This window comes from Psittacula echo (genome assembly GCF_963264785.1).
Source record: "Psittacula echo genome assembly, chromosome: 2".
Classification (NCBI taxonomy): Eukaryota; Metazoa; Chordata; class Aves; order Psittaciformes; family Psittacidae; genus Psittacula; species Psittacula echo.
The window spans coordinates 23,237,340-23,262,545 of NC_137737.1; the positions used below are offsets into that span (position 1 = coordinate 23,237,340).

Consider the following 25,206-nt stretch of genomic DNA (forward strand, 5'->3'; position numbering starts at 1 on the left):
CAGGATCAAACAATTCCCATGCTCAGGTACACTCTAGTAAAACTTTTAGAAACCCTATGCCCTTTAGAGTAGCATACAGGTTGTATTAAGCACATAGAGTAACTAAAATTGTACTAATACATTTAATAAAATACTTGGAATTTGTTATAGAAATTGTTTCACTTCAGAGTAAAGAGCAAAAAATAAAAGTCAAGTTCTTCGAAAGTAACAAGTCAATGCAGATTTACAAACCACAAATGCTCATTTTTTTGGAGATACATTTCAAGAAATACAAGTACAGCTATTAGCTGCTAAACAGAAGACTATAGTTAGAAAACCCGTGAGTAATTATAGCTACCTCAGGTTAGCTCTGGTTACTTTGGCATTCTCAGTACTCATGGCAAGGGCCTTCCACTGTGCAGTTTTGGCCATTTCATCTGATATGTTTACAATTGAGGGATCAGTGCTAAAGAACAAACACACTTTCTGGTTAGTATTCCGTACCTTGCAACAGCATTATACTTACTGTCACTCATCATTTACATCAATTGTGCCTTCTTTCAATATTTACACAGCCACAAGTTGAGTTCATGTCTTACAAATGCATTTGAAGAAAAACGTGAAAATTTGACTCACTAGCACTGCCTTAACCACAGAGTATCTTGAAATAGTTTTTCACATAGGTATCACTAAGATATTGAGAATACTTGAGAGGCACAGATGATTTAGAAATGAGGTAACCAGAAAATTAGTTAACATGCTCAAAAAGAATGAAATTAAGCACACTATTCTGCTTTTATAAATCAGAATCATTTTAAGTTGCTCTCAAAATAATTAAGGGCAAAGAAGCAGATGTTAACAACATTTTGAAACTGGTGACTCAGTTGAGATTTAAAACTAGTAAAAACTAGCCCAAATTATCTAGACAGATTTCAAGTTGGTTTTCTTTTTCCCCTACACTGCCTTACTATTTTTCAAGTTTTTTTGCTGCTAACCCCCAAGCTCTGCAGAAGTTGACCTTCACATATGGTAAGCTTTCAAAACCTATTTCTCCCTTTGCCCTCCACACATTTATATGTACAGTGAACTTAGATGTTGTCTGTAGATATGTTTTCTGGTTTGTTCCATATTTAAACTTCAGAATGTACATGAGGGTATCTGTAAGAGTTCTTGAAACTGCACAGAAATGTTTCAAAGCCATTTTTTCCTCAGGAATCCCCACAAGATGCAAGACAGTGAAATATATAGCAAATACACGCACTACAGAGAGAGTAATTAGCAGCTCAAGTGTCTCTTGAAAAAGCTTTATCATTTATCATTTTCATTTGAGTTGCTAAAGTCTGATTAAGCCTACTCCTAGAGTAGACAACAGCACATGGCAGGAATGTGTATCTAAATCAAAAAATCTGCTTGTTTCCAACTTGGATCAAGGTAGAACTAATACTACTCTAGACCTGTAGGAAAGCATATTTTTCAACCTAGGAACCCTTAGTATTAGAGAGGCAAAAAAAGCTGGCAAGCTATCTGTCACATCTTCTGGGTGTGTTGAACTGCAGTAGAATATGTGACAACTAAGCTGATTCACGTGACTGGAGTGCTGCAGTGGATGGCTACAGGCTCTTCAGAAGGGACAGGCAAGAAAAGAGAGGTTGTGGGCGTGCACTGTATGTCAGGGAGTGCATCAACTACCTGAAACTCAACATTGTAAGTGAGAAGGTTGAATGTCAGTGAAGATCGGGGGAAGGCCAACCAAGCAGATATTCTGGTAGGTGTCTGTTACAGACCACCCAACTAGGATAAAGCAGGTAGGTATGTAGGTACATACATCTGAGCGCTGAAGGAACTTGCCATCAATGAAATTCCAGCACTTCTGTTTCTGGAAGCAAACCAGTAACCCTGTCCTCACATTTACTTTCAGAAAATGACCTCTTTAACTAAAAACAGCTGCCTGTAAACGTTTGTTTTTTTTTTTTTTTTTATCACAGAAATTTTACAGACTTCAGCCCTCACTTAAATAAACCATCGAAGAACTGCACACTTAAGACTTTTTCCAAAAAATCCTAGTGGCTGGTAAACACATGGCTCAACTGATGCTATTAGTTGCTTAATACTCAGTATTTCATGCACAGCAACACACAAGTATTCCACAAAAACTGACCAAGGAAGCTTCTTTGACTTGAGCACAGCTGGTCGAAATTGAGTCATCTGATCTGTTCAAGATTGTCATGTAAATTTACAATTAGGATGCAGTTTGAGAGAACAATGCAACACAAAAATGCTACTACTGCACCACGAGATAAGCCTTTATACTTTCTAATCATGGCTGAGTTAGAAGCTTGGGGAAAAAAAAAAAAATCTAACTCATACACAATCAACTTACTATAAAGTGATTACAGCATACGATACAAAACTCTTAAAAGACCAACATTTTTATTATACCTGTATTTTAGTTTTTTTACAGGAAAATCCAAATTCGCTTCTCCATATGCAAGGTGTATACTTTCATTGTCTCCTGTCTGAAGCATTCTCTCTGCCTCCTGTAAATTCCAAGTAAAAAACCGTATAAAATTACCTAAAGAGCAGAAATCAAAGTAGTATCTCATACTGACAGTTCATTTCCATAGGGGTAAAGGCCATTTCCCAACAGGACCTGAAGTCGAATGCAGAAGATACAGTTTAAGGCTTTTTTTCTTAGAAGTGTTTTATCCAGGTAGGGGAGATGGGAAGTGAGGAAGAAGGGCGTTAAGAGTTTTGTGAGAAATTCAGTTAGATGGTGTACAGTCAAGTGAGACTTCTATGGAAAAGTTATACAAGCTATATTACTATAGTATTCGTAACTAGCAGTTGACTTTAACTGCAGCTCTGCAAACATACACAAGCAAGATGTCCCTAATATGATGAAGAGTTCTGTGATTAATGTAAGCAAAGATCCATAATCCACTGCTTTTCTCTCCCTCTCCCTTTTCTCTCCTTCTAACCTGATGAAAGACAAAGTAAACAACACTTTGTGCTAACAAATAAGAGCCATAGATCATAATAGCATCGTTGAAACTGTGACTGTTCAACTTAACTGCCAGTAATAGTTCCTCAAGCATTAAATCTCATTAGTAAAAAGTTTCAAAGTATGTACTTGGTATATAAGGTCATATGCTCAGGACACTTAAAGTTCTTAAGTCTCACTGAGTATTTCCTAGCAACTTACACATGCTTAGTTTGATTGTTTTCATACTTACTTCTTTCTCCTTTTTCTTTTTGTCATCTTCTTTCTTCTTTTTACTTTCTGGCATAAGATCATCAAGCCAGCTAAGCTCTCTTTTGGTGAAACATAAATCCATGAGCTTGCGAACGAACACCAATGCTAGAACCTTAAGGGAACCATAACGGAATCATTTATATTACGCTATTTAAGTGAACAAAAATGCATACACACTTTCAGTACATTCAGAATCTTTAACTGAAGCCCTTTTTCATTGTGCTATTTCTATCTTACCACAAAATTAAATAATTTCCACCTTCAATAGCTATTCACAACTGCATTGTTTATTATCAGGAAATGAAAAGTCCTTGTGTTTCAAAAGTGAACAAAACTTGTATTACAGGTTCTTTTGTTTCCTTCCCACTCCCTTCTTTCTCAAAGTAGCAAATATGTTTTGAAGAGATCCTGGATGATGCACACACTCTTGGAAAACAATTAACTTGTAAAACAGAAAACTTACCATCATAGGGAAAACAACAGCAGCTGCAGAGGCTTTTATCACCCACAACAGAACTAGACAGGTGAGCTGAACAACTGTAAAGATATGGACTTTCCAGAGTGGCACATAACGTAGATATATCAGGTCAGGCTGATGTTTGGCAGGCATTCCAAATAGTTTTATACGGTCAAAAAACTGCATTGAAGAATAAAATCACCTTTCAGTTAATTGTTTTCTTTCCCTCCATAAGGAAATAAACATGTTTAGGGGACCCTAGAAACGTAAATTAATCCCAAATAAAATACTCGTTCAAGTGGGTGGGGGTATTGGTGCCATTGTGTTTTGTTGTGTTTCTTTCCTTGCCATTACCACTATAAAATTTCATGTTATTTCAGAAAAGTTGTTGCTCAGCTACACTACTGAAAGAATAAACGCAAAAGAAGTGAGAAGTGAAGGAACAACATTGTAGGAACGAACATCTGAACATGACAGTAAATTATCCTATATGTTAGTCAGACAATACGGACTTGATTGTTGTTCACATAAAGCAATGTGTCATTTAGTGTTAAATAAAAGCAAATCACTCATTAAAATCAAACTTTACCTGAATGCCTTTTAATGAAGATACTCCCATGTAAAGAAAGACACCATACAAAACTGGCATTGGAATAAACTGGGAAGGAAAAAACACCCACAGTTACTTGTGGAATTAACATGGCATAACACAGCAGTCCATATTAGTGAAAGACATTGACCAAGTTACTTCTGAATTTGTATTTTAAGTAAGTGAATTCTGTAAAAGCTGAGACTTTCTTCATAGAAGAAAAAATATGCATCATTGAGCAGCTCACAACTGCCATGCCTTATTGTTTTCAGACCCTCACATACTTTAAAACATACAAACGGTCAACTACTAAGAATTTATATGTAGCTCTAATTATTAAACTATAGCTGTGTCTCCATCTTCCCATTACCTAAACTTAAACAATCATTAGAAGCTACCTTTTTGTGAATGACTTGTGATCTGTCTTTGAACAGAGTTTTACAAAATTCTTTAAAGGTATAAGCAGTTATGCAATAGCTGCTACTTTGGCAACAAAAAGGTGTGGGGTTTTTTTCATTTCTCCTTTTAACTGCTGGCTTTAAAACAGCTAAGCAGAAGTTGAATGGATTTTTCTCAAATCTGAGCAAAAAGGCTACTGAACCAACTGCTTTTCTTCCAGTGAAGTCTTTGGAAGGGCACTGTAGATATAAATTAAGAGAAAAAGTGTAAACTGAGGCCACAATATAACCTGAAAAATCTATTACACCGTGACAATGCATAAGATAATCTTGACACTTCAAACATCAAAGGAAGTTTAATAAGCTGAAGAATGAGAAGTGAACAACATAATTTCTGCTGATCACTTTTTAAACTAGATGAGTTTGTTTCTTCTGCTGTATTATATGGCTTCTGCTCAAGTAACTTTGTATTCTTATCAGACTCCTTCTCTCTCCGTTTATGTACTTACATGAAAACTACAGAATAACTATTTTAAGTAAGGAACTAAAGAAACTAAAGAATAGCTGGCAAGAAAATCAGGTAATATGGAAGAAGGTAGCTTTCTTCACTACTCAACTACATTTCTAGCTTGCTCAGCTTTCATTTTCTTACATGTCCACCCACTGTTTTTATTCAATTAACATCTGTTGTTAAAAAAAGCAAATTAAGAGTGAGTCCAGGTATGCTTTAATTACCATAATAAAACTTTGTAACATTATGAAATGCTAAATCCCAATATCAAAATCAAAAGCACAAAGAAAATATTTTGGGACAACTATCTTTTACCTTTAACACCGAGGTCATGAACACTGACAGCCCCATCAGGACAAAAATCATCAATCCTGTCACTCGCTGCTCCCGGATTCCCAAAAATTTTGGTTGCTCTCCTGGTGCTGAGCATTCAGATTCAACTTTCAGGCTGTTAACATGACTTATAGACAGGACAGTTGCAGCAACAAACCACGGTAAGCCCATGATAGAACATACCCCCAACATAACACCAACCATGAGCAGATCAAGATGATAGCCACAGCCTTTCTGTGAAATTAAAAAAACAAATAATGTTATAAACTTTCTATTTATTACACAATATTTGTAACTCAGCTGGTAAACGAATGATTACTAAAAAAGTTAAATACTTCGAGTGTCCACAAAATAGTATTTGTTCTTTTTTAGTCAATATATCCATCTATGTAGCAGCTGTTGGCAACATTTCACAAACTTGCAGAGTGAATCCAATTTAAAATAAACCTGACTCACACAACACTCGAGCTTTGTGAAAATCACTTTTACCTTCAGCTTATGCTCTTTCCTGTTTATAATAACAGCTGTTATTTGTTGATCCATGAAAATGAGAATAGTACAGAGTAATGCAGGAACAGCAGCTATCAAAAGTGTCCACCAAGGATTGCTTCCAAGAGGATCCATGAACCATCCTCGGTTTTTTAGGGTGGGCTGAAAAAATAAAGATCCACAACGAGAAATTACTAAAATAAAATGCAGATTTTATTGCTGCAAACAGCTGCAAATCAACAAATGAACAAATCAACAGTCTTTTAAATACGAGTTTAGACTTTTTTCCAATGGCTTTGACCAAAAGACTGATTTAGCTGTTATGTGTGAATATTAAATCTATATGGAATGGAATCCATTCCACTCCTTCAGTTTTGCATGTTTGCACAAAAGAATGCTTCAGTTTCAGAGATATTATAATATAAAGCATAGTCTATTCTGTTATTCTGTCAGATGAGACATACATCCAAAGCAGAAAAGTTACTTCATCAACTAATTTGTAAGTAAAGAAGATAAATTTCTGTTCCTACACATTTCTATCATTCTACTGTCCACAAAACCGCAAGCATTAAAAAAGGTAAGTTTTTTAAAAGGCTGTATTTCTTACTTCAAATTTCTCTGGAACGTGAAGCTTAGGAGAAGGTACTCCTATGAGATAGTCAATCAAAACCATTATTACTATGGTCAGAAATACTGCAAAGTCACTGATGGTAGAACGCACCTATAAAGAAATGACTTGTGTTAACTCTTGCTTTTTTATCATTGTAATTTGTGTGTAAAGAAAGACAATTTTCTCCCCTCTGAAAAATGAAGTCTATACTACACCACTGAACATTAAATATACTTTCTTTTTATTTTGAAATTTAAGCTGCCTGCCAGAACAGCATGAAGCTGCAGAAGGCAAGTATTCTGTACAACCGTTCATCCCACTACCTCATTTAAAAGTGACCTACTGCAAGAAGTGAATTACTTAAAATAATTCCTTCCTCATCTTCCTGTCCCCTCAACCCTACTAGGCAGCTGGGCAATCACAGCTAGTGTCTTGTAGCTTGATTCAATCACAGCACTGAATTGTTCCAAATCAATATTGATACATTTTATGATGGGAGAGGGATAATTTGCAGCAGATTCAGGTTATCAGAAGTGACTTTACTAAACAATAGGAACACATCGTAGGAATGGGCTGAGGTTTACAAAGTATCTAACCACTTTACACTGGATAGCAGAAATAAGCTGTGTAAATCACTCCAGGGATAATCATTATATTAGCCTCTATTAGAAACAGCAATCCCCTGAGGAACTACTCAGAACCCTTTATACGTCAACAGTTTGGGGAAAGCAGTAAGTCGTTCTGTACAGCTAGATGAGGAAAACCTAGCAGCAGTATTATCTCTCCGAATGGTACCTGGGCAGTACCCAGTAATACAGGGAAACAGACTGTTTTAGATCTTCTAATGTTTATAACATTTAGAGAGTAAGCACAGAATCTTCTGTAGCCAATTTCTTTCCTCTAATGTCTTCATTTTTGGAATAATCAGTTAATTTTCTTGTTTAAAGTTTGGATTGTTTGGTTTTTGTTTTTTTTTTTTTTTTTTTGTCTTAAAAGAAATCTTGCAATACAAATTTCTGAAGCAAAATAGAAAATTCAACTCCTCTAAGTTATACTAATTTTTTATCACAACGTAAAAATACTCTAATCAGAATTACCTTAGTTGGGAAATAGCGTTTGGTCTTGAATTGCTTAAGGAAAGAGGAGAGGAAAAATGTTGTAAAGAACAATATGACAGACCAGAAGAGAACATCTGGAATATATGGTCCGTGACGCCCACAAGCTGATCCATGAAACACACCATGCAATTCTAAACATTCCTGCAAAGAGAAAAACTTCTTAAATTCCTGTATTTTATTCATTTAGTATATTCAAGCTAACTTGCAGTTTTTAATATAAAACACATTTGAGAATTTCTACAATCACAAACAGGGGGGTTCTTTGCTTCATCTGCCTGAAATGCCAAAAATGCATGCTGTCTGTTGCAGAAGAGCCACACTGATTATCACTGATTATTTCAGGATGACAAAATATGCTGGAAGATACCAGAAAGGAAACCGCTTCTTTACATGCACCTCATTTCTGTTTCTCAAAGCATCACATAACTGAATGTATAAATAAAGACTGAGTACTAAGCCTGAGAAAAGCAGACTATTGACACCAACTTTCAAGCCAGCAAACATAAAAAATGATCTCCTCAGTTTCTCCCATCTTTATTCTTGACTTTGTTCTGTCCCAGTACAGTTAAGGAAAAAAACCAGACTCTTATAAAATGAGCTTTGTCCAACTGTAAGAAGAAAAAGTACTAAAGCATCATATATAATACGAATAAAAAAGAAAACTAAGTCGGATGATTCCTATCGAAAAGGCTTACTGAAATGCAAAGTAAAGAATTAAAGCAGACACACAGACTATGAGGAAACAACAATAAATTCAGTAAGCAGCACTGCCACAACCTGGTCTATAGAACAGGTTAATTTATTTAAAATTTAAGTGAAGACAAAAATTCATCCTGTTAACAATGTACTTTGATTATAAACACCACCAAATCTTGGATCAGTTCTGTATCTCTGGGAAGACTAAAGATGTTTAAGAGAATGAAAAGGTATATAAGTAATAAATATAAGAAAAATATAAAAACTAAGTTCAAAACTGCCATCCTATGTGATTATGGTAAAGCAGGAGCCATTGGTCATACATAGAAAACACTGCAGCTACGCCTCAAGTAATGCACTGAGATTTTTCACAGTATTTTTGCTGTGCAAAATGCCTACTTTCAGTTTGAATGCCTAGGCTCAGACACAATGAGAGCACATACATGGCTATCTGCTGCCATTTTAGATATCCTAAAATGGCCAAATTAGGCACACAGAGTTATGAAACACAAAATGCTTTCAAATCTACGCCTTCAAACAGTTCATCTGTTTTCTTTTAACTTCCCAGTTCCCAGGTAATTATTTTCTTCCAATCATTATTTAGGTAGTTTATTTGATTCTATTGTAGTTTCATGCCAATGTTTAACAAATGAAAAGTATTTGCTACCACATTTTAACTGCAGATTCCATCTTCAGTTTTTTAAGAAAAAAATATTTGTTCACTCTTTCCAGGAAACTGAGGGAAGCAATTTCTTATTTTTTCATCTCATCGACATTCACAAAGAAGACTCTTCTGCCTCTTAGAATTCCAGTGGTTACCTCAATCAGACGTTTTATGATATTACTGTGTATTATGATACTTAGCATTTACTGCCATGCACTCACTGATCCGAGCGACTACAATGACTGCTTAAAGCATTATGGGAGGAATAAAAAATTTCAAAATATAGGTTTAAAGACAACAGTCCAGGTTCAAATATTTCACGATGAAAGATAAAAAAAAAAGAAATCAAGAGTGGTACTCTGTATTTAGTTTTATAGACACATACACATACACACACACACACACACATATATAGCTTTTAGATACTCACAGGAACTGTAAGATTATTCCATGCTATACTTTCCACAGACTTATTCATATTACTCCATACCCGCAAAGTTTCATTGCTGGGATTCTCAGGAGCAGCACACACACATCTGAAGGGAATTAAAAATTAATGTATATGCTTTTAAGCTGTTGTGCCAAAGTGCACTGATGTGCAGTAATTTCAAACATCCTGAAAAGTTTAAACCACAGTTTACCCCAAGTTTTATGAAAGCAGCAGAGTATAAGGCTCCTCCTTACATGACATGAATTAGGATTATTGGGGGTGTGTGGGGAAAAGAAGAATCAAAGAGACAACTGCTCAGGAGGTTTAACAGATTGGACAAAAAACCCAAACTATGTATTTTAAAGATTTAGAAGCAGGCAAGACATTGACGTAATTATTTGGCTGTTCTGCCAGTTTCTATATAGAATGACACCCTATAATAAAATTAAATAGATAATATATGTAGACTTCTACATATTGTGAATAAAAGATTAAGTTAAAAATCCATTTAATTTTAGAAATTGGTGCAGATGACTCAGTTTCAGCAACTCCTTTTCAAACCAGACATGTCATTAGCTACTAGAAGTTTCTTATTCTTTTCTAAAATGTTGACAGCCGTTTATCTTGCGTTTGGCATGCTTTCTGATCTACACATGACAAAACTGGTCATCATGAAGTAAGACACCATTCTTGAGTATGTAGTGGGCTAACTGAAGATAGAAATGCATAAACTATTCAGATTTAAAGTAACTACATACATACTGTTTTCAGTAAGTTTTTGTACAACTAAAAGTGCCCCTTCCAACTGCAGTGGTTTGCAAATTTGGACTGCAGGGTCCTTTCTGTCAGACAGGTTGACAGACATACATATCAGTTAAAAAAACCCAACCAATCAAACCAACCAAAACCATGTAACATACTGAAGATTATTTGAAAACATCCAATTAAATCAAAGCTATTTAAGTACATCAAACCGTAAGCTTAACACATAAACATTTATGTAGAAGAGAAACAGAGTAAGCAAGAAGTAAGTCTCCTCTTTCTATGAGATTTGTCAAGATACCGAAAAACCAAAGAACCATAGAAGGGCAAGCTTGCATCCTGATGGAGTGAAGATAATGAAGGAAAAAGCACTAAATGCTCATGGGGAGGTTTGGAACTAAACTATCTTTAAGGTCCCTTCAAACCCACACTCTATGATTCTACAAATATACTTTCCTTCCTAACTGGATCCTAAAGTAACAGCAAAAAGAAATAGGAGAATATTGGAAAGCAGTAATTCCTATGAGGTAGCTGCAAACAGAGTAACTTATACAGCTTGTGTATAGAATGTGAAAGCTCTCCATGCCTCAGCTACCTGGAATTAATCCTCACCCAGGTCAGGTAAACTATCATGATTTCTAGAAGTGGAAAGGCAGAACTGTTCTGATCTAATCTCCAGACTGACCTTTAATAAAGGTGCAATTAAAGCAGGCAGTGTCACAGCCCCTTATCCCTTCCAACCACCCACAGCTAACACAGAAAATTTAATCCACAGCATCCTGAATAGAATTTTTCTGATGTTTCTCATGCCCGTACCACCCCCAGCATTCCTTCTACCCTTCCTAGGAGAGGCACACATTGCAGCTTAGTAAATGGTATGTCTCTGTGCTACAAACATTTTCATTAGGTATTTTACTAACAGACAGAAACTTTGTACTTACGAATATAAAGTCAGTTTACTCAAGTCATTGCGCATATTGAAGGCATACAGCTCTCCCAAATGAAAAAGCTTTTCCAATGCCTCATAAATAAATATGATGCATATAAGTGCTGCAAAAGCTTCCTCAGTAAATCGAGTGATGTAACACACAAGGCTGCTGGCATCTGTGGCTACAAGCACTATGCATAAAAATGCAGTCCACAGACCAATGCTAGTTCGCAGGGAGAGGTAGGAAAGATCATAATCCCTGTGTGAAGACAGAAACAGAAGTATTAACTGAGCCAAAAGTCACTCATATTCTATTTGAAAAAAGATACTGAGGCCAAGCTCAAGAGGCAGTCACTACTTTCCTCATCCTTGACATTAGATCCAAAGGAAGCAGAAACTTTTCTGTCTCCTCTTCCACCAAATCAAAGCAACGTTGCAGCGTGTTTCTAGGATTGAGAGTGCAACTACCTAGCTTGGGAAGCATCATGGGAATGGTCTTTCTAGAATTACTTAGATGTTTTCTCCTAGAAGGCAGATCAACCCGTTTATCCCTGCATAACCAAAGCCAGCATCTCAACACAATCAGAACATCACTTTTATTTAAGTCCTAGTCACTACTTATCACCGATTTTCTCAGCAAGGCTCACCAGTGCCTCACAGCTTGGCCAAACTCCATCCATCTCTCAGTCTCTTGACGCTGCATTCGTATCTTCATGGACGTACACTTTTAACACACATCTGTTTTCAATTAAAGCTACTGTAACAGGCTAGCAAGTTAGAAAGTGCATCAAGACAATACAAATATCACTTACCTGCAAAATTTAAATAATATTTTTTCAAATACTAGAACTGGTCCAGTGCTCCCCAAAATAGTAAGAGGTTGCCCAGCAAAGAGAGAATAGGCAATCCCAGTTAATGAGGCTCCAAAGAGAGACTCTATTGCACTCTGTTTGGGGGAAAAGAAACTGCAGTAACTATGCTGCCTTTCAGGTTAGCATTTAGCATCACATCTGCATAAACAGTTTTAAGATGCATTAACTTAGAAACAAGGTGTAAAAACATTGCAATTAATATTGATGTTTGAGACAAAAATAACAACACAGTTTTGCAGTTACAATACCATGGAAAAAAGATTTTGCAAACTTCAATCCCTGAGAAACATAAAGCCATCCAAAACCATGAGAACAAGTTACTAGTCCTGCCAACTATGGAGGAAAAACATACCAACAATTACCACAAATTAAGAAAATAAAAGTTACTCAACATGTAGTTTACAGAAAGAATAATCTGTCTCTGAAAAGAAAACAGACAAATATATTGCAACATACCTGTACTAAAACCTGCATCAGTCAACCAAGCATTACAAAAGAAAGAAACTTGACATGGTGGAGGTGTAGGGGAAGCTACAGAACAATACTAGTTTATGCATACATGACACCAAAAATAGATGAGCAGTAAAACAATGTCCCTCCTGGTAATGCATTTCTTTTCACTGAAGTAAGATACTTAACTTCAGCTCATGACTTAGGTGTCTTAACACTTTTCTGCTAAGAAGAAGTTATGCTGCACCTCAAAACAGAAGGGCAGGACTTTTTAGATGCTAAAATGATATGAAAATTACTTGAAAATAGTTAAATACACCATTTATAATTATGAGAAGTCATGGATTACAGATTAAAGGGCTCCTGGTGGAATTTTTAAGTGTTTGCTATTTTACAATTACACAAGCCTAAGAAAACAGTATTTATGCAAAGTTAAGCTCCGAATCAGGAAAGATCTAAAACTGGGCAAAATGGTTTGCTGTATTGGGGCTATTAAAAATGAAAACATAAGTCCTTTGTTAATTACATTAGGAAAAAAACATATATATAATCACAGTCTCTTGTTTTGCTACCTGTGAATTAGTGCTTTTGGTCAGTCAATGCATTAACCTTGGGGTTCTCAATCAGGGTGGCAGGGACAGGAGTACTGTGGAGGTGATGACCTCTGAGAATGTGAGGGAAGGTTTCAAAGACAAACTGTGTACCTTACAGTGTCAGCTACTGTGCTTGAACATGTGTGTGCAGTAACTAAATTTTATATTCAATGATGCACACCAAGTATCTGAAGGCAGCAACAAACCCGCAAACAATTCCAGATAGCTAAAAGAAAGAAGGTGTTTAAGAATCAAGCTTTAAAAGGAGCATATGTTCATAATTATACATAACGCACATTCAAAAGTTACATCAACATTTTGATAACCATTCCTACATTTACAGTGGCAAAAACAGCACATAGAACGATATAATTTATTTTGGCATTTGCCATCAGCTTGAAGTGCTACATCAATAAACAAAAAACCTGAGTCAACAGCACTACTTGAAACAGACATAACAGTTAACTAAATTTTAATATAATACAAACTTAAAGAACTTGATCTAAGTATCAGAATGATTTTTATAGCACCATAAGCTTTACCAGAACCTTAAAATTTGTAAAGGAGATGTCTAAATACATCTTTACTTCCCCCAAGAGGACAGAGCCTTGTTTCTTCATGACAGATTTACAAACAGAAAATACACTTCAGACTAGTTAATTCACAAGCCAATCAACAAAAATACTAAGTTATTAACACTGGTGATTTTAAGTATTCTTTCCCTGCCCCCAAAACCAGTTATCTGCTGCCCAACATTAACACTACCAAAATTTTGTACGTGTATGGTTTATATTAAAGTCATTTACAATTAAGAGTATTTTCTGCTCATAAACCTTAGCCACTTTATAGTTCACAACATACCATTAGTGAAAGCATATGCATATCCTGTCCATTACTTAAATACACAATTGACTGCTACCCATACACTGCAGGCATTATCATCCTCATAGGCCTACTACTCAAGGCCAATACATGCTCTTGACTATCCACCTTGAGCTTCTGACTTTGCCTAAAGTAGGCCTAGTGGGATGGTGCACCTTTACTACTATTCATTATTTTACGTAGCCAAAAAGAAGGCAATGCAAGCCTTTTCTCAATTCATGAAAGCCATTCATCCAATAAGGCAGGATAAACATTTTTTTACCTCCACTGTGCATCTTCTCCTGTTCACATGGGTTCCCCACATTTTCCACAGCAATTACCTTTTGGGGAAGATCTGCTTTGGGGCAGGCTAATCAAGTGCTGTGGGTAAATTCTTCAAATACAAGTATAAATAAATGAGACAAATGCACACAGTGACTTGCCTCTGAAGGTCTAAAAGCCTGGCCACTACCATTCTTTGTACTCACTATTCTGCCTTGTGTAGCTTCTCCCAGGAGCCCTCCAAAAGTGATTACAGGAGACATACAGGCACAGTATAGGAAAAGAATCGAGGCCAGGCACTGCAGGCTTAATGCATCCTTGAAGTCACTCAAGAAAAAAGGTGCTTTCCTTTGGATGTCAAGTATCAAACCACCAAAAAGCCTAAATAGGTGAGATGAAACTCGTCAAACTGTACACTAGAGGATTCTAGCTAGTTCAAAACTATGGGCTACACATGACTGCCAGTGCCTACTGCCAGCACAAATTAGCTATTTCATAATCCAGATTAAATCATAACAGTTTAAAATGTAAATGAGAATCTTATCTATTCCATTTCAGTAGTATTCTAAATATAATCAAGCAGGTTATCCACATTTTTAAAAGCTGGCTAGGTATTTTTGTATATGGGCTAGATACTGAAAAAATTATCTTTGCAAGTGCTTTTACCTAAATAACGCTTTAAGTCAAATCTGTCTTAAAACATTCAAAAGAAGGAACAGAAGAAACGTACTAAGCCTCAACCAAGACCACTGCATTGACACATTTCAACATCACTACTTCAGTAAGCTGATTCAAATTCTCTACATGCATACAGTTAGATCCATAAATAAATTTAGGTCTACTATTTTTAACAGTGTTTTCACCTGGAGTATAGAGATATGCTAAAATGGAAATACAAAAATCAAACATATGTCAGTTCAATTGAGTAAATTACTCGCAAGAAATTAAAAAGCTTTTGTCAGTTTCCAAAAAATTTACAAGATTCCAAAATACTAGGTTTAATTTGCACCTACAAAAAAAAAAAAAATTATTTTGAATTATAAAAAAAATAATTTAATATTCCATTCCTAAAAAAAACCAAGAGTCTCATCTAACAATAACTGTGGGCAGAAATTAACCTCTCAGCTCCACATACTGTCTGCAAAACAGCAAAAGTTAAGTATAACAAGGCCAAAATAGTAAAAATCAACACAAATGTTGTAAAGTCCTTCTTGCAAAGGTATGAGAAAGATGCATTTCATTTGGAAGTTCATTATTTTGGGGATAACATCATTGTACATATTTTTCAGAATTTCTCAGTTGATTTAATCCATACTCTCATATGAGACATTAAGGTTTAATCTTAACCAGATATTTCCAATGTTGGACTTTTTTAGCAAGTATTTCAGAATAAACTGGGAATAACAATGCAAGTCAACTGAAAGGAATTCCTTCAATTTTAGTTTAGATCTAAAAGAAACCTGACCAAATCCAAAACATAACCAATACCAAAGTATTTTTTTCCCCTTTATATATCGCTGGATGTTCCATTTCATACATGTTTAAGAAAACGTGTATTTCTTAAAAAAAAAAAAAAAAAATTGAAATTTTTAGTACCTAGCCCAATACTGAAAATTGCATATTTCTGCTACAATTGTGATAGTTGCATACTCTTGACAATTAAAACATAAAGCCAAACTCTTAGAGTCAGTTAGTTAAATTAGGCAGCATCTTATACAAAATCCTTCGCAAATGTGTTGAGAAACATTGCCACAGGCTTGAAAATGCTTTAAGGGATTGGCATTTATAGGCAAGAATTCAACACTTGAAAAGGAAAAAGGATGCGCTCTGACACTTCTACCATTATTTTTTATGTTCAAAGGTCACCATTAAAAACTGTGAAGGTTTATTACTTTTATTTCTTTATGGCAGCTAGTATTTAGGAAAGTGAACACACCTTCCAGTTCTCTCAAGTTCAGGTCCAGCATGATGGCCTTCTTCTTTGAGAGTCTCTCCTGTAGCAGTAGATCCATTTGGAAATTTAGGTGCCTTCCTTTTCTCCTGGGGGCGGTAAAGGTGGGGGAAAAAGAAAAGAAAAATGTCATACTTTCAGAGTGCCTTTACACTAAGAAGTATAATTCAAAGACAGCATGCAGAGACTCTATGCCTCCCAAACCTTCAACATGTTCCCAGTTTATCAGCAGTCCTCCATTTGCCAAAGTCATCCTGAATACAGACAACTACAACTGTACAAAACTCCCCAAAAGCTCTTACTAGTAGTACCTTGCACAACCCTATCTTCCCTCTTTCTACAAGAAATATGTCCCTGAAACATGATGAAAAAAGGGCTACCTTTTCAAAACACAGCAGAGGCTCAACCATGATTGCCTAGAAAGTTTTAGGTTTCTTTTCCCCCTACCTCAATCATTTCCAGAGCAGAGGCCTCTCGCTTCCAACAGAAACTGACCTCACTTTTTGACACACACAGTGTTTAGCTGAAGTGCAAGTAAGAAGTCATTCCCGTATAAATGAGAAGCCATTCCCCTATTAAGCAAGCTGCTCACGAGCTCCTCATAAATTTCTCAGCCCAGCTTGCCTTGCAAAAAGCCCTAAGCCCTGCTTATTTTGGAAAAAAGTTAAGTGGTAGCTTCAGGCTATTCTTGAACAGACTGTGCTGCTGTCACCCATTCCATTCCACCCACATCCCTAAACCACCACTGGATTCAACACCAATGTCAACCTTCTGAATCGAGAGCACTTTTGATCCTGGCAGCAGCAATTCCCCTCAACTGTGAAGAAGAAGAAAGGGAAGAAATCAGAGCCCCTCTAAGGTCCAGCTTTGCCCTGGCTCTAATTCTAAGCTTGCGCCACAACTGAGCAATATGATCCAGTTTATAAACATTCTGTGAACATTATATGCTAGCCAATACACATTACAACATTTCAATAAATGCTGTATGCAAATAAAAGTTTTTAGAAGAATTACAATATTCTTGCTGATCATTCTTTGATTAATAATCAAATTTATAGTATGCACTAAGGTGCAATTTCTGACCAATTCTCCTAGATCTCACAGAAACTCATTTCAGTATTATAAAAGGAAATACAGTAAATACAACTTACTTAAAAGTATAGAAGGAAATGGATCAACACTTTTTTTGTTTCTCTGATTGTTCTGGTATTCACTTATATGGATAATCCACTTTTTCTTCCCAAATGTGGGGACTCTCCTGATGCTCTACTGAAGTATATATTCAGTACACAATTTACGTGCATGTTTTTGTAACATTACCTGGGAAGGAACACTTTTTGGTGGTTCAATTCGTATAGATGGATCCCACTCTCCTGGAGGCAAGACTGTCACTTGGTCTAAAAATTCATCAATTCCTGACAACAAATCATTTCGGTCTTTTGCTTTATAGGCAACATCATGGAAAACCTACAAGAAGAAATTACGAAACAGTGGTGGTGGTTTGATTTTTTGAAAGAGGATGTGATTACAAGGAACACTTCACTATTTTTTAAAAGGCACAGAATATTTTTTAAAGGTCCTCAAAAGTTAGGCTTTTACTTTAGTTGCATACTTTCGCATTAAGAGCTGCCTTAAAAATTAGAAGTGGCAACTAAAGCTTTTAATATTCAGTTCTCACACTGTACAAGTACTGCATTAACAGACTAGAAGCCAATTGTAAAGTGACCAATTTCTGGTTTACATTTCCAACTTTAAACTGTTCTAGAGTAAAGAAACCTTAGAATTTCTGCTTGATAGCCCTAATAATTATCAGCAACTCAATAGGTGGTGCTCAATGGGAAGTCAGAATTAAAACATTCTAATTTTGCTCAGTAAGATAACATTAGTCTTTAAAATCCGAATTGCCCCAGGGCTCTTCAAAACCATTCACCAGGGCTAAGCATATGACTTCAAGATGCCTAGTAAAATCCTAATTTTAATTATTTGACATCACTTTGATTCAAAAGAGATCTCTGATGACTCTATCACATTCTTAAACTTACTGTCCAGAACACTTGGGCAGTTTGCTGTGTCCTTTTAGAAACACAAGAGATTCATAACAGGCTCAGTTTCACTTAATAGTTCAATTTCCTAATTTAAGACAAACAGGAAATCTATACACCAAAGCTACAATTTTTTCAGAAATACATTTTCTTCAAGAAAGATAAGAGGAAAAATTAATTTACCATTATCTACTTCACTAACACAAGAAATAAATGGAAAACTGTAAAATTACGTAACCAGTCTGGGGGGTGGGGTGTTTTTACCCCTGCACTCCAGAATATTTTAATTAAAAACAGTTGGTAAGCACGTTATTATAGAGTTCTTTAATCACAAGTGTTTAAAATATATCACTCACATCATCTGTCATAAGTGTTGCTATTGATCTTCCAATTTCATGGTACTGTGGAGCTTTTCCTGCTGGTCCCAGCAACAAAAACAAAAACCTGTGGAGAGAGCAATCAAGAATACAGCTGACTCAATTGAATATACCTCAGAGGGGGTTTTCAAACTAATGCTTAAAGAAAATTTAGCAGTGAAGTAAAAACCCTCCTCACCATTTCAGATCGTAAAGACTGCTTCAAGACTAAGAAAAGGTTGGTCTCAAAGTCATTAATAAAAGGAACTCAAATCCTGAACCAAAATTACTCCAAAAGCTTCCCAATTAAGCCTAATTTTTCAAGTTCTTATAATGCCTGATATGTAGTAGAAATCCACAGGCTAGAGCTCAATGGATATTTCCTCCAAGTTATACGCATTTCTGACATTCCCACTGGCAAAGACTTTTTTAGTGAGGGCCCAGGAGCTTTATGACCTTCTCTAGCCTCTCTGATGATCGATCAGCATGGGAGTTAAATCCCTCTTACTTGCTGTGACAGGGCTTGTCACACAACAGACACATTGATATATTTCAAGCAACACACTGAGCATACTCATACAGACATATCCTGGTCCTGTATCAGTGGAAGAGAGTCTGTACTTTGACTACCTAAGAAGGCAAAAGTGACATTTTGGGAAGCGAATTCAATCTGCGTGTGGGTCACACCGTATGTTAACAGTCTCCATTTCCAATCAGAATAACAGTTATTACACCACCAAACAGGATTAGTATCTTATAAATTCAAAAGGATACAAAGCAGTGAACCTCCGTAATCGTTTTCATGACCTTCTTCCTATACTCCATGAAAATAAAATTTCTAAGTACAGACAACATACTTTAAAAAAGTAGTGCCTTCTTTCCCCATACAGTACAAAAAGCTCAATGTTATCTTTCCTTTGCAAGGTGACTGTCCTACCTGAAACTGAAACTGCATCTTTAGAACCAAGTATGCTATTCCAAATCTGCAAGTCTAAACCATTCTGAAAAATTTAGGACAGGATAATTTTAGCTACATTAATACAATAATCCGTATGCAGAAATTCTGGAACCCCAAGAAACATTATGAGCAACTAGTCTCTGAATATTCTCCTGTTTATTTATAGAATATTGCTAAGATTATTTTTGCCTTTCAGTAAGAGTGTATAAATTGAAAATCACTAAGCAAGCACTTTGATAATTTTAAAATATTAAAAAGAAAACCACTAAAACACATAAATGTACAAATTTATGCCAAACACCACAGAACAGACCAACACATCAATGTGCACAGAAAATGAAGTGCCTTCTATGATGACTGACAAAACAACCTGCCATCTTTATCATGGGACCTGCATTTTGATGTTTGATGATCTGTGGTAAATTACCCACAGTATACTGTGAGACCCATGATATCAGGGGAATGAGGGTAGGTGCACCAGGAAGGATAGCATATTGCAGATTGAAAACTAATTCAATGTATTGGCTGCAGATTGGTTACCCCAGTGTTAGCTACGTAGATTTGGGCATGTAATTGAAAAAACAAGTTTTTCCACCACTGAGGTAATTCACATACAGAATATTTCTATACAATGAGCATAGTTTCGAATTAGACAGACTTTCAGACTTTGTGGACTCTTTCTCACTGCCACTCTGTGCCATGCTGAAGGGATCTATAGCAATCTTCATACTGATATTTAAAATGGCAACACAAGTTTGGAAAATTCACTGCTTTTACTCCAGGTCAACTATCAATTTCAGCTTCCGCACTTGTTTAAAACAGCATCATTATATACATTTAACACATTCAGAGACTTTATGGTGGATCTCATTCCTTTAAATTTGGTACCAAATGACTGACATCATGTTAAACAAAAGTTTACATTTCTTGAGCTTAATACAGTAGGTATAAAAAGGTATAACTTTTGAGATGTTAAATATTATCATCTTGTGTAAGTAAAGCCAGACTTTCTAAGCAGTTATTTACCGTGTAGGAACCGGAACTTCTGTGAGACCTGAGAGCAGCACAGCTGGGGAGAGCCTCACAAAAGCAATAATAGGTCTTTCTAAAAAGTCTACTTCTCCCACTAACACATTTGACGCTTCTGCTCCTGCAGGTATTTTCCTCATGAAGTTCATATCAACCTATTCATACAAAGATGAAACAAGTGTTTATTCCCTTTCATAAGTTTATCAGTATTTACTAGACATCTGTGCTACAAAGGCAAATTATATATCCCACAGTACAGAAAAGACAAACATATGCAGAAAACGTCAGGCAGTCAACTAATAAACTGTTTTCTAGAAGTCAGAATTACTACTACCTACCATATTCTAGAAGACTCCAAACTGCAAAACCACCTTTCTAATATTGCTTATCATAACAAACATTTTGTGATAGGACATAATAAAATCTACACACGAAATTAACTAAGGAGAGTTCATGTAATTACACATGGTTTCTAGAATGCAAACAGTTGTTTCACAGCTGTATATTTCAAATAGGTCATAATTTTGAAACATAATTTGTATGTTTGTCTTCATTCATGAAGAATATGATGGCTAAAAATACTGACATTCGTTTCTGTAAGTAATTATAGAACAGCATTAGAAAATGGTACAGCACATGAACTCTGTTCACATAAACACAAGCAGCACTTACATGGCTATCTAGAGAACTTACGGGTGGCCTCTTGAGTCCCACACCAAGTGTGCCACAACTACAGTGCCAGGAGGCTGACTTCTGCCCAACAGGAGACAAGGCAGGTGTACAGAAGGACACGCCAAGCAAAAACAAAAACTGTGACAGAGAAGCAGGAATATATGGCCCCTGCCAGGATTAGATGTGAACTACGGTGTAAGTTAGCTTTCCTTAAGCATAATTAACCAATTTTCGTAGTGTTTCACAGATGGAACTTGCCCAGAAAATTTAAATTATGAAAGAAACACAAAGGATTTACAGTATGGCACAAGATTTCCTTCAGAAAGTGGTATTGTATGCTCCTAATGATTAAGATGTACAATAATAACTTTTCTACAGCAAACTCATAAAACATACAAAACAAATTTCCTTTCAAAGCCCTCTTTACAAAAAAATCCCAGAAAGTCTGTCCTAGGGAAAATGTTACAACACTATCTATAATATTGTTTTTATAAGAGTCTTTATAGCAAATCTGAAAATACTTCCCTCTGCATGAGAAAGTACAGCAACTGTACTCATGAAGTTACCATAATAATGAAAAGATCAAAGGAAACAAAGTTCCGTCCCACTGGGAGGGCTTTCAAATACATTTGACATGTTTAGCCTACACTGTATTGTGGCACTTGTACATACAAGTTACAGCTAAGTACGTATGTCTTGTGTACACTCTTACACGTGTGTACCTATATGTTTCTTAGTTGTAAATAAGAGGGAAGTTATAACCACATTTTTTGTTACATAGTTATTTTGTGCTAAACATTAAGGTTACTTACTTTACTAAAATCAACCGTGCTATTTTCTCTGCTTCCTCCTGCCCCGGTACCTTTAACCTCTCCACTTTTCCCAGTGTCTAAATTTCCAGGTGCTGATTGTGGAGATGCTAACAGCCCTAAATTAAAACAAAAGGGGCAAGTTCAAAACGGTGTACAAAGTGAACCAAGTATTCGACATTACCAACACTCAATGTGGCAGCTTGCTTAAAGCAAATGTGCAAGTTATTCAGTAAGGGTGGCCTACATTAGTATCATAAATGCAACATTAACAAGTCACTGTGTTGTCAAAATAATGACATCATTAAAAAATGTAAGTATTGCCCAAATGATGGCCATTTGCAGAACAGTCACCAGTAAATAAGAGCTACTTTAAGTGCAGAAAAAAAATAACAACTGTTGAACGTTTAATCGTAACTGCTCTAGTAGACAGCAGACAGCATCTTTGCTATATTTAGAAGTCCTCAAACACAAAAAGCGACACCTCTGCTCCCTAGTCTTCTCTATAGGAGTTATTTCAAATGTAAAAGCCTTGGCAAGCCACAGATTACAACTACAAGGAACACTACCCCAGTAGTTAACTAACTTGCACAAATAAATTGTGTACTACATGAAGGATAGACAGCTTGCAAACCATGATTCCCATCTACAAACCAAAGCTCCAAGTATTGACCTCACCAGATATTTCTATACGAGATGGTGTCTCTTAACACATTAGCTGAAGAGGCATGTGCAATGAAGCTATTAAACATACAGCTTCCTTTTGGCACCTGCTTCAAGACAAAACTGTTTTATGTAGCTTGCCATGCTATTAGCAACAGTGAATTCCTGGTTCATTAAGGGTGCAAAAGGCAAATAACCCAGGTGTTCGTACACCTGAATTCCATATTGTGCCATGGCTATCCCTTCCCAACTAACATTTAAAAGCTGGTCTAGGCATGCATAACCAAGCCCAAATCCCATCTTTTGCACAGAGCTTTTACTTGTCCAGTCTAACATGCACTAAAAGTGCATTTGGCCTTGCTTGTCTACACTAGACCTTTAAGATATGGCGATAAAATCATGCTTTAACATGCTTTCAAACCCACATTGGACAAAGAGCAAAAGTCTCAACACTGTATTACATGCAGAAAGTTTGTATTTAGGCCAAGCATCACTCAAGTCAAGATAAAACTGAAGTCCTCACTTGGCTACCTGTTGGCTATTGTTCTATCTTAAGTACTACTGCATAACTAATTGCATCCATCTGTGTTTATAATTCAGTAATTTGACTTTTTGAGCATTTCAAATGATAACCGAATTAACTTTGATTCTCTAATTCAGTTAAAAATAAAAAATAATAAAAAAAAAAATAAATAAAAAAAAAAACCCACCAAAAACAAACACCCTCATTCAAAGAGCCATCATATCAAAGAAACATGCAGGCCCAAGCCTTTACCATTAATTTTCATTCTTACAGTTCATAGGGATGTAAGTGGTGTGGATAGCTTTTCCTGAAGCAAAAACCAAATGAAGTTAGTAAGCTGTCATTTTCTTTGTGAATCCTAACATGCACAAGTAATTAGCTAACACTAGAAATACAACATTAAGTAAGCTAGGGAAAAAAAAACAACAAAGCAGTCACAATTCTACCCTCCTGCTCCAAGATGTATGCGTTATTCACAAGAATGACTAACAGCAACCAATCACCTGCGAAATCAGCTGTTCAGAGCCTTTTAAGTGCATAAGAGTTGATGTTAAAATGTATTTGTAGGACCAGAAATAGAACAGAAATATTAAGCAGTTGTTGCAGAAGAGCGTAATGTGAAAGTGGATACACACAAACTTTTTTCACGTTCCCCCCCCATATAACAATAAAGGTAACTGATGAAAGATGAACAATAATGCATCATTTTGCCCTTTACACAAATGCTCTGTGAGCAAGAGCAAGCAGACTAGAACAAAATGTGGATAGACAACCAAAGAGAAGAATAGAAAATAAGGATTCTACACATTAGCATACACTAATGTATTTCAGTGATACCAATTCTTCTAAAAGGTTTGCCTTCAAAATTTCTCCAACCAGTCACAGTCAAGATTCACAAGTTTTGGCACCAATACAAGAACATCCTTCTGATTTTAAACCACGTGTAAATAGCTTTCCTTCTGCTAGTCTTGCAGCTGGACAGACTGCTCTGCTCACATGAGAAGACGACTAAGTTTTCAGACCTGATCAAGCATTTCCATATGATACTGCTTCATTATGTATATCAATCAGTCTGATATTATCACCTCTAATTGTGAAATACTTTTACTGAAATCTCTCACTAATGGAACAACTTTTCTTCTCCTTTCCAGTTCAGTAGATACAAACTCAAAGGCTACTGCTAAAAGGAAGTCTACCTAGTAATTTTTCTGGACTGAAGACAGAGAAATTAATCTAATTTTCCTAAAGCCACCAATGGGATCTTTAAAAATACACAGTTCTCTTCTTGATGTTGCTAGTTGGGCAGATATACCACCTGTCTCCTTCGAAAGACAACAGTTGATCAAGTCTTGAATAAGTCTGGATTAAAACACCCTAAGATCACTCAAGTTAAATACTGAAAACTACATCTTCACTAAAGGTCATGTGCATTTTTTTTAGCCAACTACTCTTAGTTTACTACTGTGATCATAAAAATCTAATGGACGTTATCTACTGGAAAAAGAAAGCAAGAATAATACAGACATTTGCCTCACTTCTCTACTTCAGGTAAAAATAAATACGTCAAGGAAATAAGAGCAGTTCAACACCTAAGCAGGATTATTCAAACATAATTGTGTTTATATAGGCAAAGTTTATGAAACACAAAACTTGCAAATACAAACTCACACTATATTTGTATTTAAGGAAATAAAAATCAATTTTTAAAACTAAATTCCTATGAGCCTTAATGTGAAAAATATTAAAATTGCTCTTAGAAGACAAATATGTACAACTTTCTGAATTACAATTTTCAGTATGTTATTATTGTAAAAGCAAAGCTGTTCTAAATATTATCTTACTCAGTTTTAATGTACATTTATCAGTGAACCAAAAGACTTCTTAAAACAAGACACTTTGCTCTTGTTCACAGACATTAAGAAAGCTTA

General features: G+C 35.8%; 1 protein-coding gene across 3 annotated transcripts in view; it reads right to left on the minus strand.

Annotated features, from left to right (window-relative positions):
* Positions 1–25,206, minus strand: part of SLC4A7 (solute carrier family 4 member 7) — an 88,079-nt gene that overhangs the window by 6,748 nt on the left and 56,125 nt on the right. For all 3 annotated transcript variants that reach the window (XM_080609758.1, XM_080609757.1, XM_080609756.1), the window contains 18 exons: positions 22,096–22,211; positions 20,609–20,766; positions 18,625–18,712; positions 17,547–17,693; positions 16,212–16,315; positions 14,482–14,656; positions 12,030–12,163; positions 11,231–11,476; positions 9,528–9,633; positions 7,717–7,878; positions 6,617–6,730; positions 6,010–6,171; positions 5,503–5,754; positions 4,279–4,347; positions 3,696–3,869; positions 3,213–3,344; positions 2,419–2,516; positions 338–445 (listed from right to left, as the gene is read on the minus strand). In XM_080609758.1, coding sequence (XP_080465884.1) covers positions 338–445; positions 2,419–2,516; positions 3,213–3,344; positions 3,696–3,869; positions 4,279–4,347; positions 5,503–5,754; positions 6,010–6,171; positions 6,617–6,730; positions 7,717–7,878; positions 9,528–9,633; positions 11,231–11,476; positions 12,030–12,163; positions 14,482–14,656; positions 16,212–16,315; positions 17,547–17,693; positions 18,625–18,712; positions 20,609–20,766; positions 22,096–22,211 — 2,545 coding nt within the window. The remainder of the gene's footprint in view (positions 1–337; positions 446–2,418; positions 2,517–3,212; positions 3,345–3,695; positions 3,870–4,278; positions 4,348–5,502; positions 5,755–6,009; positions 6,172–6,616; positions 6,731–7,716; positions 7,879–9,527; positions 9,634–11,230; positions 11,477–12,029; positions 12,164–14,481; positions 14,657–16,211; positions 16,316–17,546; positions 17,694–18,624; positions 18,713–20,608; positions 20,767–22,095; positions 22,212–25,206) is intronic.